The 20,608-nt window shown below is 47.3% G+C and overlaps 2 protein-coding genes across 4 annotated transcripts in view; one reads left to right on the top strand and one right to left on the bottom strand.

The window, feature by feature from the left end:
• LOC119461161 (uncharacterized) overlaps positions 1 to 20,608 on the bottom strand; it is a 66,222-nt gene that overhangs the window by 11,643 nt on the left and 33,971 nt on the right. The gene's annotated exons all lie outside the window — the stretch shown is intronic.
• LOC119461162 (transcription factor GATA-4) overlaps positions 19,044 to 20,608 on the top strand; it is a 125,480-nt gene continuing 123,915 nt past the window's right edge. The window contains exon 1 of one of the 2 annotated variants that reach the window (XM_037722377.2): positions 19,044 to 19,415. In XM_037722377.2, coding sequence (XP_037578305.1) covers positions 19,303 to 19,415 — 113 coding nt within the window. In that variant the 5' untranslated portion in view covers positions 19,044 to 19,302. The remainder of the gene's footprint in view (positions 19,416 to 20,608) is intronic. The other variant, XM_037722379.2, reaches the window with a different exon arrangement.

Genomic DNA, 20,608 nt, shown 5'->3' on the forward strand with positions numbered 1-20,608 from the left:
GTTTCTCGAACGTTTCGCCGCGAAACATCGCCGTTTTCGCATTCCGCCTTCCTCTTATCGGAGCGCGTCTGCAGCGGCTGAGCAACGTACCGGAGACCTCGTGCTTAGCAGTGGGGTGTCATGGTCGCTTAGCCATCGAAACGGAGGAATGAGTGGCGGGGTGGGTAGGGGATGGAGAAGGGAGGGTGATGTGGTAAAAGCGTCGGCAGTACCGCGCAGCCGCAGTCTGTCATGTGAGTGAGTCGTCTGGAAGGAATCTACGGTACACTGTACACTTTATCTCACAGATTCCGTGCGCTGTAGCGAAAGCTAAATGGGTCATGTCGGGCAACCAGGGACGTATTCTGCGACGATCACTTTCGGCGATAGTATCGCTTCGGTGACAGTATCGCCTCGGCGACTGTATCGCCACCAGGCGCACGCTGATTGGCTGGCTGAGCAAAATTGGATGAGCTGATTGGCTGGTTGAGCACTACGTCACGGGAAGGCGATAGTATCGCTCAGGCGATCGTCGCAGAATACGTCCCCAGATTAAAGAACCAGAAGAAGGGGTTCCTCCATTGTCCGCCTCTGATTGCCCACTGCGTGACGCTAACTGAATGAAATCTTCGCCAAATGATTAGTGGCACACAATGGGCGAGCAGAATCTCATTTTCTGAAATACGCAGCCGACTCACCTTACTGATTGGTTGAACGCGAACCCTAGCCTTCGCTACACTGCATGGAATTGGCCAGGCGGAGTATGGCATATGTATGCGACCGCCATGACATCTTTTATCAGCCGCAGACCATCACTGAACCGGCTGTGAAAGCTAAAACGTGCCTGTTGATTAAAGCGGGTTGAAAAGAAGGTGGGGAAAGGGAAGAAGGAGAGAGAGGGGTGATGAACGTAGACCAAAATTATGCAACATAAACAACACAGTGAGGTGAGGTTGTGTGAAATAAACAAGACGAAGCCTATAAAAGTCCGGGGGAAGTTAGCAGTTTTTATTTAACAGTAAAACCAATTGATGAATGACTTTTAAACTTGCGATAAGCCTCACATTGTAATAAAGAAAAAGGAAATTGGAAGAAAAGACAACTTCCAGCCAGTCGGAGACGAACCCACAACATCCTCAATATTCTCGACCGTGGCAGCATTGAGACGAAATTTGAGAGAGAGGAGGGAGCGAGGTGTTTAATGAAAAGAAAGGCAGAGAGGTCGACCTGATGTACATTCCTCTGACCAGCTGCTATGTGATGGAGGAAGGGGAAGAGGGTGAAAAAATAAGGCAGAAACCATCTTTGCTGATTATCTACGTCATGCGAAGCATTTCTGAAAAGTATAGACGACGCAAATGCGTGGGCAAACTTTTCATTTCTTAAGTACTATTCTTAAGTGCTTTCTATGATGCTTCTTCAGCCGCATGGATGCTGCCCATTATACGTAGACAGTAGCGGCCTATGCGTACTGAAGTACGAGACGTACTCACAAGGGGCTAGATCGACCCCTCTGGTGACGTGGCTGATGACCGTACACGTCGCGTATTGGGCACTCATGTGTTTGGGGTGGCGCCAAACACTTCCTCCGTATAATGGCGAAACCGCTGATTGTTGGACGGGTTCGGTCCGCTTGCCACTTCGTTCGAAAGAGCGCGGGCGAGTGCGATTCCGTCACGTGTGGCTGCACAGAACTCCCAAGAACGAGGGAGTCTTCTCGTGATGAAGCGTGACGACCATGGGATGACGACGATGGCTCGAAGACGGCGTGATGACCACAATATGACAACGCAGTGACAGCAACAGAGTAAACACGGTGGAAAGATGACGATCACATGACGACGAAAAAAGGATCGCAATGCCATAAAGGCAATGAAATGACGACGTCAGCATGACACGAACGGCATGTTGGTGTTGGAGCCCAGCTGGGTTCGCGCTATATTATAGCGTTGCATCACCCGCCACCGCAGGCCGCTTTATTTCGCCCTACATCCGGTGTTTGCACTATGTCTGGTACCGGCCAACCGAGCCGCCTTAATTCGCACTATTTTCAAATTTTTAGACTGCACTATCTCCGCAATCGGAGCCTCTGCCATGACGCCGCTGCCAAAGAACATGCTGGCAGGTCATCACGACGGCAGACTAAAAGCAAGAGCTCAAGCCCTGTACAAATCCCACGGGTCCAACTCCGAAGCAGCATACGTCCACGCTGCTCAATATTCCTTGCCACATAACACGTACGCAGTCAGCGTAATTAACCTCCCCAGAATCAAGAACAACAACGACAACAACCAATTAATCTGCGCCCCGAGCAACACCAATAAGGACGGCCGGTTCTGTCCGTGCCCTCATCTCGGCGGAGGCAGAAGAGGCGGCCATTGCCCTCGCTGCAGCGGCCGGATTTGCCACCATAATCAGCGACTCAAAGACAGCCATATCCAACTTTGCACGTGGAATCGTGGCCCCAACCACGCTGCGAATACTGCACCCCCTACTCTCCAACAAACAAGATAGTGAAGAACCCACCCCAATTGAATTGATATGGGTCCCGGCTCACACAGGGAAACCGGCTAACGAGGGGGCCCACCAATGTGCTCGAGGATTCATCAACCGAGCAGTGGGTTCCGTCACTGACCATGCACGTACCACGATATTGCACAACACTACCGCCTCGCAAGTCGGACAAAACCCCTACCTCATTCCAAGCTCACCAAGGGACAAGAAGTCACCTGGCGCTGACTCCAAACTGCACTCCTTTCCCAACGCACAAATATACGCACACTTTTACCCTGACTTGATAGACCCACACTGTTCATTATGTGGGCCCATAGCCTCTTTAAATCATATTCTCTGGGAGTGCAGGGATGACCCCCCCCCCCCCCCCCCAACTCCCCCCAGATCTCCTGGCCACTCCCTCGCCTGAAGAGTGGGAAGCAATACTCCGGAATGCGAGCCTGGAGGTTCAACTTCAAGCCATCAAAAGAGCCGAGGAGGTGGCTGTAAGGCATCGCCGGTAGCCAGCCCTCACTAAGCTAAATTTGCGAAATAATGTTGTTTACTCCTTCTCCTTCGTGATCGGCCCACATTTTTCGGATACAAAACGTCATCAAAACGTAATCGCGTCCTTGAGCGTGACTTGCTCCAACTAGGCAAAGATATGCTTCGCATGTAAAAGGCGGTCAGAATGGGTTACGATGACGACAGTATGTATGTATGTACTGACAGCCTAGACGGCAGGCCCATAGTTAAAAAAATTCAAGTAAGGCGTGAAGACTAGATTTACAGATAAAACGTTCTGTGACAACGGCTGGCTGCCAAGAGAGGCAAGAGCACCAATCAATCTTCGTCGATCATTCATGCACTGAGGGCAGCCACATAGCACATGCTTTACAGGTACGAGGTTAAGGCGAAAGCCTTAGGTGTCTACGTTAGCGGTGCCATTGGCGGTGACCTTGCAGTGACCTTGGCGAAACTGCCGTGACGATGATATGCAAGCAAGCAAGCAAGCAAGCATGTATGTATGTATGTATGTATGTATGTATGTATGTATGTATGTATGTATGTATGTATGTATGTATGTATGTATGTATGTATGTATGTATGTATGTATGTATGTATGTATGTATGTATGTATGTATGTATGTATGTATGTATGTATGTATGTATGTATGTATGTATGTATGTATGTATGTATGTATGTATGTATGTATGTATGTATGTATGTATGTATGTATGTAGTATGTATGTATGTATGTATGTATGTATGTATGCATGCATGCATGTATGTATGTATGTATGTATGTATGTATGTTACATCACAAAAGTCATTATAGAAATTTCGCTGACTTCCTGTTGACGTTTTTCAATTTCTTCAACAGACTGATGAAAAACTCTCTTCTCTTCGCTGAAGTGGTCGACGCATGCGTTGGAACGTGTATTCATGTATGGTAGCCCAGCAATAAACAGATATTTGACAGCGCTCGCGTTTGTTCACTGCGTTACGTCCTTATATATCCCCAGTGCGTTGTCATACTACATCATGATTAATCCACTAACTCACAAGTATGTCTCATTCAACAGACTTGTCTGTTGAGATTGATGAATTCTGCAAAGAGCTGCAGCGCGTGCGACGTATACAGCCGGTTTGTTATTTTCGCGCACTGGCAACGCGCAGCGTTCGCGATGGGCTCCCTTCGTGAATCGGCGCCGCGCTATACGTAACAATGCTATCAAGACGGGGTCGGTCTTAAATCACGCCGCGAAGCTCACCCACTGTCGCCTCGCAACCGATAACGCTCCCGACCTCGACCTGCGCAGAACAATCAAATGTTTCCCAGGTTGGGCCAACGACGCGGCGTTCTGTGCTTAGCGCGAGATGACAGCGATCACGTGTTTACCTTGGCAGAAGCCCCATAGCGGCTTGAAAGCTATAGCCGGAGTATATGCGCTAATAGTAGAGTGCGCGCAGATAGACGCGAGAAGATGTCGGGACATGTTTCGACAATGCGCGCTGTTTCGAGTTTTCGAGCGATGTGAAATATTTTTACAGCAGTACACGTGTTATCCGAGCCCGTATTCGCAAAAAGCTCTTGCGCTAGAATTGTTCGCAAGAAAAAAAATTCAGCCAATCCTAGCGCTGGACATAATTAGCAAAGGTTGTCGGTCAATATGGCACAGAGTACTTAGGAACAACAAGCTTTGTGAATTCGGCCCCTGTTCTTTAGGCTGTCTTCGAATACTATACCGTGTGTCCTGCAGCTAACGTTAGCCAAGCTGTCCAACGAAAAGAAAAAAAAAACAATAAGATTTATAAAACATAGTGCTAGATACGATCCTTTTGCGGCGAGTTTGATGGCGAATATATCTCTAAAGTGTTGTCATTCTGGAAATTCATCACAAGTGGATACGTCTTGCAAGCTCGCCGGCTACAATTGCAATATGTGCTGTAAAATAATTAGATAAGAAGTTAATTGATTATTGTTTTTGTTAATTAGGTAAATATGTGTTTGGATTTCTGATGGAAATATTGTCCGCTTCTAAACTATAGCTCAAGGACAAGGATTATGTTATCTGCAATACGCGATTAAAAAAAAAAAAAAACCACGGAAAACTTAAAAAGCGATCACCCCGTATATCATGACGCCTTCGACCATAACTATCGTGCCAGAGAAGAGGAGGGTAGACCGACGGAGTCACATATAGGCACCAAACCCTCCTTTAATCGTCGCATATTTTTAAATCTCATTGATGTTAACGTCACCTTTTCTAGCTTTTTTTTTTTGCCGCGTCGGATTTTGTTATGCGCACATACAATGTGTGTGGGTGTGTTTTTACTTCGATCATTCCTCAAAAACAAACAAAAAAAAAGCCCGCAGAAATTACTCGACTCACGTCACTACAGATTAATTATGCATCCAGGCGTAACACCATTTGCAAGACAAATTCAAAACAGTCATTTCACCAATTAAACTAGTTACAATAATGACTAGTTACAAACTTTACGGCACGTGTCTATATTGAAAAAAAAATCGAAGGAAATCGTCATAAAAGGCGATATAGTTCCGTGTTCGAACATTACAAAACGACCATGCAAGGCGACAAAGTTGGCTTCAAATTATTTGTTGAACTCATCCAATTACGCACGCAGCACTGCGAAGTGCGGCTCGCGATGCAACCCTCGATCTCCTTTGACGTATAGCAAGGGTGGCATAAAATGAGGCTGTCGTCACACTTCCCATCTTGCCGCGATCGTATTCCCATTGGCGCTGGGCGAAACTCCTGATTGGATGGGCAAGCGGTTGTAGCCTGGACTGATGTTTATAGCGCTACAAGCACAACTGTGCTGTGCGCTGACAGTATGCCGTGATAGTGTATCTGTGCTCTCTTTCTTTCTCTATCTCACTCTAATGTCCTATCAATTTACCTACCCTCCTTCTCTCTGCGCAGCGTAGGGTAGCAAACCGGATCTTCCCTTCTGGTTAACCTCCCTACATTTCCCATTTGTTCTGTCTCTCTCTCTCTCCCACGATTGGATGCAAAGTCACTTGAGAAGCAGGGGCGAAACGGTCCGCTTTATCGCGCCGTATAAACACAGCTTCATTTTACGCTTCCCTTGGTACGTCAAAGGAGGTTGAGACGACTTCGGTAAAAGAAATCCTTCTACCGGAGTCGTCGTCGTCATCGTCGTCTAGAGGCAAGAGATCTGCCCGACTGTTGGCCAATTCTCCGTGACTGGGTATGTGCCAGTGAGTGAGTACGAACTTTACTGAGGTCCTGAGGAGAAAGAATTAAAGCGGGGCCGGAGGCCCCGCCAACCAATCCGGTGGCTCCACCCAGGTCGGGGCCGGTAGACAGAGTCCTTCGGCGACGGCCCAGGCCCTCTGGACAGCCTTGAGCTGTGCGATGAGCTCTGTGCTTCTGAGCGCTGAGTCCCAGGAGGACTGGTCAGGAAAGTCCGGTCAGGTATGTGCCAAAGACTTTAAAAGGTCATCATCATCATCATCATCATCATCATTAACGCTATTTGGCTTGACGCCTTCCGCTTGAGTGACCTTTCGTAACTTATTTGCTTTGTCGACTTATGCAAGCTGGATTTATCGCATTTTTTCTCGCCGCGATGAGCGTCCGGAATACCTTGCTCTACCACAGAATTTTTCAAGACGATCGTTCAACTAAAGAGATGCACTGTTGAGAAACGTTTTTAAATGCGTAAGCATTTCAATGCCTACCCAACGAGGAAACCTGTCCGTCCGTCACATAAGATGAATCACTATAAAGAAATTAATGTATAAATAACAGAATAAATTCGAAAGAAAAATATCACAGAAATTCAGCGAATTGTCTCCTACTGTGTATAGCATTCTTTGGCTCGACTCGTAGTTTTATTTCCGTATGTTTAGCCTAGTTAGTGCTTTTATTTTCCTGTTTACCCACCCCAAATTTCAAGTTGGCCCACCCCCAAATTTTGGTTAGCCCACCCCCATATCGCCCCCAAATTTAGGCTGGCCTGCCCACATATCAACCCCAAATATAGGTGGACCCACTCCGAAGTTCAAGTTACCCACCCCCAAATTTTAAGTTAACCCACCCACAAATTCAGGTTGACCCACTCCCAAATTTCAAGTTTGCCCACCCCAATGTCACCCCCAAATTCAGGTTGGCCCAACCCCATATCACCTCCAAATTTAGGGGGTCCACCTCCATATAACCCCAAACGTTATTAGATTGGCCCAGCCTCACATCACCACCAAATTTAGGTTGGCCTACTCCCATATCAACCCCAAATTTAGGTTGGTCCACCCCCATCATCAGTCTATATTTGTGCCCACTGCAGGACAAAGGCCTTTCCTTACGATATCCAATAGCGATGCAACCCTCGATCTTGCGCTAGCTGATTCCAACTTGCACCTGCAATTTCCTAACTTCATCACCCCACATAGTTTTCTGCCATCCTCGACTGCGCTTCCTTTCTCTTGGTATCCATTCTGTAACTCTAATGGTCCACCGGTTATCCATACTACGCATTACATGGCCTGCCTAGCTCCATTTTTTTCTGTTAATGTCTAATGGAATATCGGCTATCCCCGTTTGCTCTCTGATCCAGACCGCTCTCTTCCTGTCTCTTAACGTTAGGCCTAACATTTTTCATTCCATCGCTCTTTGTGCGGTCCTTAACTTGTTCTCGAGCTTCTTTGTAAACCTCCAAGTTACTGCCCCATATGTTAGCACAGGTAGAACGCAATTATTGTACACTTTCCTTTTCAACGACAGTGGTAAGCTCCCAGCCAGGATTTGGCAATGCCTGCCATATGCGCTCCAACTCAATTTTATTCTGCTGTAAGTTTCCTTCTCATGATCAGGGTCCCCTGTGAGTAATTGACCTAGATAAATGTACTCCTTTACAGACTAGAGGCCGACTAGCGATCCTGAATTCTTGTTCCCTTGCCACATTATATTTGTCTTTTGCGTATTCATCTTCAACCCTACTTTTACACGTTTTCGGTTAAGGTCCTCAATCATTTGTTGCAATTCGTCCCCATCGTTGCTGAGTAGGACAATGTCATCTGCAAACCGGAGGTTGCTGAGATATTCACCACTGAACCTCACTCCTAAGCCTTTCCATATCACCCTCACTCCTAAGCCCACCCTTATATCACCCCCAAATTCTGGTTGGCCCACTCCATATCACCCCAATATTTAGGCTGGCTCATCCCCATTTCGCCCCCAACTTTAGAGGGGCCCACCCCCGTATCACCCCCACATTTAGGGGGGCCGCCCCACATCACCCCAAAAGTTTGGTTGGCCCACCCCTATCACCACCAAATTTAGGGGGTCCACCCCCACATCACTCCCAAATTCAGGTTGGCCCACCCCATATCACCCCAAAATTTAGGCTGACCCACCCCTATCTTGCCCCCAAATTTAGGGGTGCCCACCCCCATATCACCCCCACATTTAGGGGGGTGATATGGGGCCAACCTAACAACCCCATATCACCCGAAAAGTTATGTTGGCCTACCCCCATATCACCCCCAAGTTTAGGGGGTCCACCCCTATCACTCCCAAATTCAGGTTGGCCAACTCCATATAAACCTTAAATTTAGGTTGACCTACTCCCAAATTCAAGTTAGCCCACCCAACCCCTTGTATTTTCATGGAGTCCTGTGTATTCGTATGGGATAGGTGTCACGCTTTTTGCGTTACAGACACGATTTTAGACGATTTTGCCACCAAAATTGCTCAGGTACTCGCCAAAGAATGCTACCCATTAAAACGTTGGCAGTGGTGGAGTTTCGAACCTGCGACCCCACGCTCAGAAGCCGAGTATCTTACCCACTGGGCTACCCGCCGCGGTGGCGTAGTCGCTACGCCGTTGCACTACTAAGCCCGAGGGCGCGGGATCGAATAACGGCCGCGGCGGCCACATTTCCAGGGGCATGAAATGCAAAAACGCCCGTGTACCGTGCATTGAGTGCATGTTAAAGAACCCTAGGTGGTCAAAATTAATCCGGAGTCCCTCACTACGGCGTGCCTCATAATCAAATCGAGGTTTTGGCACGTAAACCCCCAGAATTATTTTTTTTACCCACTGGGCTAAACACCCACGCTTTCACAAGTTGAATACAATCTGAGCCATATTAACATGTACCGGCGGTATAAAACAAATGGCAAAGGAGAACAGTTTCTATGAAGGCATATCCTTGAAAGATTTGGTGATGGTGAAATAAAAGTCATCCCTAGGACCACTTGTAGACCCGACTTGGGGCATTGTAGACAGGAAAATTCCGATTTGCGAAAATTTAATGCCAAACACGCCACATCCGCGATGCGTTTCGGTGGTCGCGTGACACGCGTTCCGTTGGGGCGTTCCTTCGCCGACCGAGATGCCACCTGTCTCTGAGGGCTCATGCGCTTCGCGTCGCGCAACACAGCCAGATAACCAGTCAATGAGTTCATAAGGATGATAAGTGATGAGGGGTTATATGGGTCTCATCACGGTTGATAATGGATCGACGCGGATGGATAAGGTGCGAAAGTGCGATAAGGGCTTATAATGATCGGAACAATTCTGATAAGGTTGATGGGGACCAATCAGGGTTGACAAGGGTCGGATCAAGTCCGATAAGGTTGATAAGGACCAATCAGGGTTGACAAGGGTCAGATCAAGTCCGACAAGGTTGATAAGGACCAATAGGAGACGATAAGGATAGGACCATGTGCGATAAGGTTGATAAGGACAGATCGGCGATGATAAGGGTTGGGTCGAGTCCGATAAGGTTGATAAAACAGATAAGGGTTGATGAGTGTTACTGGCCGGATCAAGTTTGATAAGATTGATAATGACACAGGGCCGCGTGGAGATGAGCAAGTGCACAATGCTTACGCATACTTGGACAACTCCAGTGGATTTCTTGCGTGAATTTGTTTTCCCAAGTTGTGCTCAGTCTCGAAAACTGAAATTGGTGGGCCTGATCTTTCACATAACGCCAGAAGCGCTGGCGTTCAAAACTGATGAAAGCGCTAACTGGTGAGTGGTGGAGTTCAGCAGGAGACGATCGAAGTGTTGAGGGGAAAAAAGGAAAGCAGGGAGAAGGTGAGGACAGGTTTTCACAGACATATGTAACTTCACAAGATAACTCAGATATATGCAGAACGGATTGCAGTACAGCTAGCAAAACCTAATCAGCTCACGCAGTTTTGGCGACCATTGGTCGTCACCACGCGTTTTGAAGGGGATGCCGTTAGCAACAATCACTATCATCACAAACACCTATTTCGTGGTTATAACAAGTGAAGCCCATGAGCACTTGTTGCACTTATTGTCTGCTCGACCGATTCTCACTGTTCTCAGACGACACGCGCTGCCGTGCGAAAAGTTTCTCACCGGCAAGCGACGTGCACGCGTGCAGCTGACGGTGCGAAGTCGGCCAACTGGCCTTGTTTCCGTAGTGTCCACACAGATCGCTGACGTCACACAGAGCGCTGACGTCACGCAGCGCCTCGTGCATGCGGACAGACGACAGTGTCGACGCGTTCATCGTTCCGGCTCCGTTGCGGCACTGCTTTCAAGTGCAGCGAACATCCTATATCACTGTAAAATAATTTACACCCTTATAAGTGAATAAGGGTGTAAATGTGACTATAACTCAAACCCTTACACTCAAAAAGGGTGTAAGGGTGGGGGTTATAACAGATTTACACCCTTATTCACTTTAGGGGTGTAAATTATTTCACAGTATATATGGACTGAAAAGGTGCAACATATGGAATTTAAAGGAATGCTAAAGACAAACACCAAGTCGGCTTAGACTGATGAAGTTTTTTTTTTTTCCGAAACATCTACTTTGGTTAATTTCGTGGTAAACTGCTGCTTTCTATATTGACAAAAAACATGAAGGCCCAAATTGCAATTTTTCTATTTGGCGCCGAAATCCAAAAGCCGGTGTCTTAGTGACGTTTCAGATTTTAAAGTATTTTTCCTCCATCTGGACCATTGTGGGTGCAGTAGAAATGCTCTAAACTTTTAAAACTTGCTATGAGCTACGGGCGCCGTATTGAAGGTAGGGAAGGGGGCTCCAGGTTAATTTCGAGCACCGATATTTTAAAATTTGAAATCCACATTACCCCTAACATGACCTCCATTTCCTGTATATACATATAGGCCTGCTCCAGGCCATGACGTCATACAGATAGCAGTCTACCGGTGCCTACCGCGAACCTGCTCGTTCAGGCAGCCGTACACGATTCTATTGGTCCAGAGCATTTTAGCGTCGTACAGGACAACAAGATCAGCCGCAGATTACTTCGGCCACGAATTGAATTGGCTCGACAAGAAATCGCAAAAGTTGTCGCTTTTTTTTAAAATTCTGCCCATGTGACTGCGCGCTAGCGACGTCATATGTTTCTTGTATATACAAACATCAAGCTTGTCTATAAACTTGCTGAATAATCTAGTTGTCCCCGGACACCATGAATGCTCGCATCGCATCTAACGTTTTAGAACGCCTCTAGTCGCACTAACCACTTCGCTGTAAGAGGTCTGTCTTACCCTTATAAGCGGAGGCTTGGTACTCCAGAACAAGGCGCAGAAAGAAAATACTCGTGACGACGCCATCTTGAAGATCCCGCACTATTTTCCCGTGACGTCACGAATCTTAACAGCATTTAACTTAACTGTTTATTAATGCGTAAGCATTTCCATATGCCTACCCAACGAGGAAACCCGTCCGTCCGTCCGTCACTTACGGCGGCTCGCTGCTGCGGGTCCTACCCGCAGCAGCGAGCGAATTGACCTTCGTGCTGCCTCTCGCTTAAACGCGAACTAAAGCGGCGAAAACACAGCGCAACGAAGCTATCAGCACTCGGCGCACTCTGCGCCCATCACAGATCACTTTCAAGATAGGGCCCGCGCGGCCGCGCAATACGCAGCCGGAGTAGAACGCCCTTATTCCTCTGCCCCACCAGGAGCCTTGAACGGAGATGGAGGAAGACGGCGCGCTACCTCCCCACTTTCCTCCCTTGCGTGGCCGCACCGTGCGCGCAGCCGCCGCCGGGTACGGTTGACCACGGTTGATAATGGTTCGGCGCGGATGGGTAAGGCGCTAAGGAGCGATATCGGCTTTTAATTATCGGGACGTCATCAGCGCACCTGGCCTCGCCACCTGCAGTAGTTTGCTTGCGTCATCAATTGCCCTTGCGCTGCCGTCCGCAGCAGTTTGTGTTGCAGCAGCGCTGTCGTTTATACTGGTCGGATCAAGTTTCATAACATTGATAACCACACCGGGCTGCGTGGAGATGAGCAAGTGGCACAATGCATACGCATACTTAGACAACTCCCAGAGAAGTTTCTGCGTGAATTTTTATTTTTATTTTATTTGATAAGGAAGGGTTACAGTGCATGTTAAAGGAGCCATAAGGAAGGCTTCCGGAACATTTCCTGCGCAAAAAAAAAAGAATGTTAGTAGCTCCTCAGGATCAAATAAAGTTCGTTGTCTGTCTGTCAACACACACGAATATATTTAGGAATTTGTGACGTAATGCTGACGTAGCAGCGGTGTGGTTTCAGCGCAGAATTTGCTTTTAATTTCGTTCGCTCCAGTAACCAACGTTAAGCCGCAAAATAAATTGCTGAATCTTGAAAAAAATACTTAACCCGTTTTACCCAGCCTAAACGGTTGGTCGGTAGTTCTGAGCTGGTCACACAATATCTTCTTGGTTTTATAGGAAAAGGATATACAATCATGTACGGCTAGATGAATGGGAAGGATTTTGAGAAAACGTACAAAAAATTACGAAGAGAAAACAGTCCACCCCCCCCCCCCCAAAAAAAAAAAAAAGCATTAGAGGACGCGTACGCTTCGCCTTTAAAAGTGGAACCTGATAGCATTCAAGGATACCTGGCTGCTTATCAGGTTTTTTTCTCATATATTCAAATTACAATCCGACGATAACACGTCTGTAGGTTGTGGTTAAGTCGCACTTTATGATTTTTCTGACGGATTTTACTTTGAGAAATTCATTTTTTGTTCACTAACGCGTTGCGCCACGCGAAGGGCCTGCCCGGTCGGGGTGGTTCGGGGTGATGTGGTTCGGCATGATAATCCGCCAACGACGCCGGCGCTTGCGCCGACGCCGGATTTTCTGGGACACGGGGCCCTTAACACCGTCACGTTAAAAAAATAATTCAGCCTGTTTCACATGATGCGATTTTCATGGCACCGGAAGAGCCATTTCGGTCGCATGTGACGGAAAAAAATCACAGTCGCAGGCACGTTGTTAACGTACCAGATTAGCAACGATGTGTTGCTAATCAAGCGACGCTTCCTTTTTACGTTGGATTCGGGTGCTGATAGTACGTACTTTTGCGTGCCTCTCCGTTATTCACACGCGCTACGAGTTGTAAATACTACGAGGTGTCCCTCACGAGAAGACATGGCCTTCGGATGCCGTCCAAATTTTCTGGTTTGTTGCGTACAAGCTACTCGCGATATACGAAAACGCCACAGTTGTAGCGCGGTATGCCTTTACGGGAGAAGAAATTTAAAGAATATGCAACTACGGTCAAATGATATGTCGAGGGGATATCAAATTATGGGGTTTTACGGGCCAAAACCACCATCTGGTTATGAGGCACACCGTACTGGGGGACTGCGGATTAATTTGGACCCCCTGGGGTTCTTTAACGTGCACCTAAATCTAAGTACACGGATGTTTTCTGCATTTCGCCCCCATCACAATCACTGAGCAAGCACGGCGGATATCGAGGGGATATGACATGACAAGATAGTATCCGACGTTTGAACGTCGCGCTACACGCGCGACCAATTAGTTGAAGTCTGTTGGTTTCGGCTTTCACGCGTATTTTTCCTTCGGTGAATTATCTCATTTCAAGGTTCTGTTACTTCCTCAGCGAAACGCGACTGCTTATCAAGCTCTCAAGCGAGCGTGCAAACTGAATACTGTAATAAATTTCCTACAAAATCATATTTAACCGTTTGGCTATGAATAAACAACATCGTCAATTCGTATTCGAAGCGGTAATGCGCGATAAGCATCATTTAAACAGTTTTATCTCTTTTTTTCCTGATGTATATTTTTTTTCCGGCACAGAAACCAATAAACCTTCAGTGTGTTTCAGACTTTCTATCCTTACTGCACCTGTATTAAGCTTCGCTTTAAAAGGTAATTGCATATTGCACTTATTTCAGGTGCATTGAATTTCTTTTGTTTATGCTGGTCATAACATACTGCAGTAATCTAAGAAACTACTTTGCCGTAAACATCCCTTCCTCTCCTTACTTCTCTCTCTCTACCACCTGCAAAACACATGCAACAATGTGAAAAGCAGGCAAACAGCAGATAACAGATTAAACAAGAGCAAATCAAAATCGTGCAGTGAAGTCAGCCGGTTGCATCCATTCCTGCGAATGATAGCATCGCTTCAAGTGCGGATGGTTCTTACACGTCCACAGCTAATAAAGTGTGCAGACGTATCACGAGGCATAGGCCATGCTTAACAAGACGGAGGCAAAGTTGCTGAGGAGTTTTTTTCAGTTACATGTATTACTGCACAAACTCATATAACCACATCCAGCCATCACTGCCTCTATAAAATAAGTATCATGCAAATTGCAAGATATATGCATAGACAGCGTGACATTTGTGTATCTAAATCTTCTTTTTGTTATACTGTGAGGTGGATCTGCTTACTTTTATTCCATGGTGTGATTTAATGGCATGCGTGTGCAGACTCCCCAAAATTCTACTCAGCTAAGCATACTCCGACTCATACTCACCGAAATTCTACTCGGCGAGCTTGCTCCGGTTCATATTCACCAAAATTATACTCAGCCAGGCTCACACGAACTGAGCCTCCCGGGTTGGTCCAAGTCTTAGTGAGCTGACGGTTGAGTGAGTTCACCGAGCATAATAGGTGCAGTTCGTTTGGTTCTCCGTAGTTCCGCATATACAGAACAGGGGCGGCCATGGCAGCGTAATCTGTAGCGGTAGTACTGACAGGGCTACATGCAAGCCGATTCGTTATAGCAGTGGCTGACCTCTCTGCGAGCTAATCGGCCAGACAGCAGCACCCAGGAGCAGCCACGGTCAGCAAAGTCGGGGACGGCTCGCAAAAAAGCTTCGCTTTAACGTATATAGTGCTGAAGCTAACAGATTACGCCTCCTGTGCTCTGATGACAACACTTCGGGATTGTATGGCATACGACAGCTAATTTTGATGCCCCGTGTTAGCCTAACATGATCCTTCATACGCAGTAGAACACGACCAACCGGTGGAGTTCTACTGCGGACGGACGGATAGGTAGATAGATAGATAGATAGATATACACACATACATACACACATACACACATACATACATACACACATACATACACACACATACACACATACATACACACACATACATACATACATACATACATACACATACATACATACATACATACATACATACATACATACATACATACATACATACATACACACATACATACATACATACATACATATCCCGGCCACGGCGGCCGCATTTCGATGGGGGCGAAATGCGAAAACACCCGTGTACTTAGATTTAGGTGCACGTTAAAGAACCCCAGGTGGTCCAAATTTCTGGAGTCCCCCACTACGGCGTGCCTCATAATCAGAACTGGTTTTGGCACGTAAAACCCCATGATTCAATTCAATTACATACATACATACATACATACATACATACATACATACATACATACATACATACATACATACATACATACATACATACATACATACATACATACATACATACATACATACATACATACATACATACATACATACATCACACGGGCTCTATTGATCAGTGAAAGTAAAGTACCTAACAGCATACAGAGACTGGTTCAAGAGGGATTGGGAAGAGGGATAGCGAGAAGCTGCCGCCCATTCCGTCAGCACCGGACCACTTCACTTGACCCAGTCCATCGGCTCGTCCCCTTGTTTTGTCTTCCCAGTAGTGAGCTAGCAAGACGACACCTGTGCGGCGACCTTGCTTCGCCCACCTCAACTCTGACGTCTTATACGAGGACCCGTGACTATAACTCGACAGGCTGCACGCGAAGCAACGATGAGAGCGTTTTCTTTTTATTGGACCGCGGGACATCGTAAGCGAGATGCTAAATAGGCAAGTGGTGGCGGCCAATTCAGGCGACTGCCCGGCGGTCGCAGTCATTCGCGGATGGTACGAAGGAGCTACGCTTACAAATGAGCGCCACGCACTGAAAACCTCTCTTCCGCCGTCTTTATGGCGCAGAGGACAATAAAAACAGGCTGCGCCGTATAATTGAGTGGTCGTTGCCGCTCGGCTGCGCGGTCCAAGGCACGGCCCGAGACTTCTTGATGCTGACGTTGTAGTAGGGACAAAAGCCAAGGCTATCATAATAGAGAGGTGCTAAGGCTTATCACATCGCTGCAATAGCATCCTGCAATATGTGACTACGAAACAAAAATAGCAATGAAATATCAAGAGCGAGAGTAGATTTTTTTTAGTTGTATACTTTACCATATTAAAGCTGTATTGCCTGGAAGATTCAGGTCAACGCATGATGCCAGCGTATGCAATAGCATCCTGCAATATGTGCCCACTATCTATTCACAATGAGGTGAGAAATACACACTTGAATAAGAGGAATTAGCAAACATTAGAAAAAATGAAATATAGAACACGAAAGAGCGAGAGTAGTCTATTTTTGATGCAACCACGCTGACGCCTGGTAGTTGTATACTGAGCATTTATGATGACAAGCGCTTACCATATTAGTGTCGCCGTCTGGTGGCCTCCGCGGAAGGCATCAGCTGTATTGCCTGGACTAGTAAGATTCAGGTAGTGCTCAACGCATCATAATGCAGATGCATCGGACGCTCTCTGCAAATGCGTTTGTGCAGCGTATGTCAGAATGATCGTGTTCTGACGTACCACGAACGTCTGAAGTCTTGGTGTATGAGAAACTCGTACGAGCATTACCAGTTCCTAAAATTAACACGAAAGTGTTTTATGCCGGGGTCCACCAAGACTTCACTGTATTTCCGCGGATATGACGTTCTTACAATTACCTGGCAGGTGTTAGTTTAAAAAAGAAAGAAAAGCCCACTATCTATTCAGCAATGAGGTGAGAAATACACATCTTGAATTAAGAGGAATTCAGCAAACATTAAAAAAGAAACTCGCATACGTAGCTGATATACATTGTTATACATACCAGGTGTTCCTACGAGGACATAGCTTTTTTTTTTTTTTTTTTTTTTTAATATCGCCCATGACAGCTAGCACGATTCTAGTCCTTGAGCTGGTCTACTCAAAAAGGAGGATATTACTTGCCTGAGAAATCGAAATGCATAATCGAAAATTTAAGAAAAAGATTACTAATTAAGCTTTTAACTAATCACCTTACGGCTCATATTGCAATTTACAAATTGTAACCGATGAGACTGCAAGGCATACCAAATTGAAAATAATTTCATGAATGACACCATTTTCGAGATATGCGGCATCAAACTTGCAGTAAAAACGCGCTGTCGTTCCACTTACTTTTTTAACAAAACACCGTTTTACGTATTCAAGCACAAAAGTAACTGAGCCATGCCAATGTATTTATTTCTTAAGTTTGTGAATTAATATCTCGAAACATGTGTCATAGTGAGAATTCATTCTAATTGGATTCGCCTTGCGAACTCCTTGGCTACAATATGTAAATTGCAATATGTGCCTTAATGTAATTAGTTAAACATTAATTAGTGATCATCGTTAATTATTCGATTATGCATTTTGATTTCTCATGAAAATAATGTCCGCCTGTTTGAGCAACCTAGCTCAAGGATTATAATTGTGCTATCTGCCACAGGTGAATCTTGAAATATTACTTCAAGTCTTCATAGAAACAGCCGGTATATAGCATTGTAGAGAAGCACGGCAGCCGCTGCCTTTCTTCGAAAGTTCAGAAATGTTCACCCGTTATATGCAAGCTCGCTTCGCAAGAGCTATTCACTGATAAGCCTGTTACGATACGTGACATTCACTTCCGTTCTTATAGTTTCATTTACCTATCAAGAAATGACAGCTTCTCTCCGTGAGTAGCCTGAGAATATGAAAGTCGTTGCGAATATTCTTGTCCGGTATTTCAAATATATCGAAGCAGTCTAAAAAAAAAAATGAGAATATGTCTTAACGGCAAAATATTGAGCACTTCTTTATTATATTTTTGTTTTCTATGCCTCATTTAGGTACTTTTCGCTTCGCTTAACTGGTATTCCCGACAGACCCGACAGCATGGTGGTGAAAAAGAAACCGATAAGTATTTATCGGAGTGCCGAGTATTCGTGAGTATTCAACACATGATGATCGCATCAATCGCGGACAAGTTGCAGCACTCGCTCCATCTGCATCACGATAACTTATTTCAAATGTCTCGATATAAACATCTTCCTCATTCGACTTCAATGCCACTTGATCCTTCAGCAGCCATCACTTCGAAGCGCGCAGCCTTCGATCTCGAAGATGGACAGGCGCCGAGCCTGCGCGCGGCGCGTGTTGACTTGCGTGCGAACAGGCACGTGGACTTTGTTCCGAGATGCGACACGCTGCACCCTGCCGGGGTCCGAAGAGCAATTCGCCGTTTCCCATAGGACACAGGTCCTATAGCCAGCGAGGCACCCCCCCCCCCCCCCCCCCCTCCGCCCCAACCGGGCCGGCACCGCGCCGAACAACGAGGATGAGCGCCCTCCCGTCGCCATGCGCACACACGCAGTACGCTCGTTTTTAACAGCGCGCGAAGGCGCGTCCACAGCATGCAAGCACGCATCGCGATCCATGCCAAGAAGAGAGCTCCGGGCCCTCGTTATCAGTGGGATCCGCGCGCGGTCTCCATGCCAACAGCCAGACTGGCCATGCAAACAGGGAGAGTTCTCACCGAGTCCAAAAGTCCGCGATAACGGGAGCGCAGCAACCCCCCCACCCCCCGGCCACTCATATCACGAGTACACACACACACAGACCTCGGACGCCGGGCCGGCGAGCGCCAATCAGCGACAAGCGCGGCGTCGCAGCCGCCCCGGTAGCCGTCGGCCATATTGGACAGCCCCGGAACGGCCACGAAGTCTCTCCTCGCGGGCCGCCATAGCGGACCACTGGGTCTTGGGCTTCTTGCGCGGCCCCCCGGCTCCTGCTTCAGAGGTCCCCCCCTCCCCCCCCTTCCTGCCAACTTTCCTCCAAAACTCCTTCCCTCGCTCGGCGTCGTCCTCGCGCAAGACTCCCTTCGGGAACGACTCGCCATGGAAGAACAGTCTCAGCCGACGTCGTCTCAGCAGCAGCACGCTGTCATCCCAGGACCGTCGGGCCACCAGCAGGCGCCCGGACTGAGCCCGGCCGAGCAGTCTAACAGCTGGTGAGTTAAGTCCTGATACGGATAATCAGAACCGAAAGATTACGGACTTAATGGCTCCTTCTGGAGCATGCCGGCGCTCGCGCGCACTGGTCCGCCGGCATCGGGCATCAGAGGACCGCGGTCGGCTGGCCGGAATTATAATCAGCCCCGTCGGCCGATATCGCTGATCTTATCTCCGAGTGGGGCACCTTATATTGGTGCTATAGGGGCGGGCATGGTTTATCAATGTTACCTATGGTTATGCCCGCGTGTCGTTCTCTCGCGGCACCGTATCTTGCGCCGTGCAAACATCTGTTCCGCTAAGATATGCTCACGAAAGAGACGGCGTGCTTTTTTTTCAGCGATGTGTTATCCGGGATAGCGGCCGCATGTACGGCATGCACTGCAACCGTGGCGACTTGGGGGGAACGGATATTCGTAGCCGCGACGACGTGGTCGAGAACTGGTCGATTGCGCGATGCGTGTAAGACTGTTGCTTCTATATACGCCGAAGCAATAGACAGTGCGTTTTGCATCCTTAGCAATAGCTCGGTAATATCGATCCGCGCGAACCACCGCGCTGCAAAAATCGTGAACTATAACGCGCTGCGGAGGAGGCAGTTACGTGCTCGCCCGCCACCGCCCCGAAAATGGCGCTGACGAGAGAATTGGAAGCGAACGCGTCGTAGTGTGTATTACGTCGTTTCCGAAGTAAGCTTAGCGCAGCGCGTGCCCGCCTGGATTCACGTTTTGAACAATCGGATGCCTGTCAGTGAAGGCATCGCGTGGATCAGGTTCGTCGTCGGAAATGGGAGAGCTAAACATATAGGAAAACTCGGAAAGCTAAGATATAGGAAAGCTTGGAAACGGAAATCACAACGGTACACGACTAGGCACAACCTCTATAGAAGTGTGGGTATATACTGTCGTGATCCTCCCCGAGTAATTAAACATTATAACAGAGGCGCACTGATGGGGGTCACTCCGTGCGCGCTCGTGCTTTTCCTTGAATTCTGTGTACAACTCGACGGCTTCCTTGAGGAGGTTTACTGTACGCATACATCTGTCTAGCTCGGCCCGTGGCCAGCCGGATGGACAACCAACGATTTGACGAAGAAAAGTACATCATTATCCGGGATTGGTTTTATGTGGCCTGTGTGGTGATCTTGTGACGCCATTACGGATTGAATTGTGTGGCATGTGAGCTATGTAGT

Source organism: Dermacentor silvarum, chromosome 8, assembly GCF_013339745.2.
Source record: "Dermacentor silvarum isolate Dsil-2018 chromosome 8, BIME_Dsil_1.4, whole genome shotgun sequence".
In the NCBI taxonomy this organism is placed as follows: Eukaryota; Metazoa; Arthropoda; class Arachnida; order Ixodida; family Ixodidae; genus Dermacentor; species Dermacentor silvarum.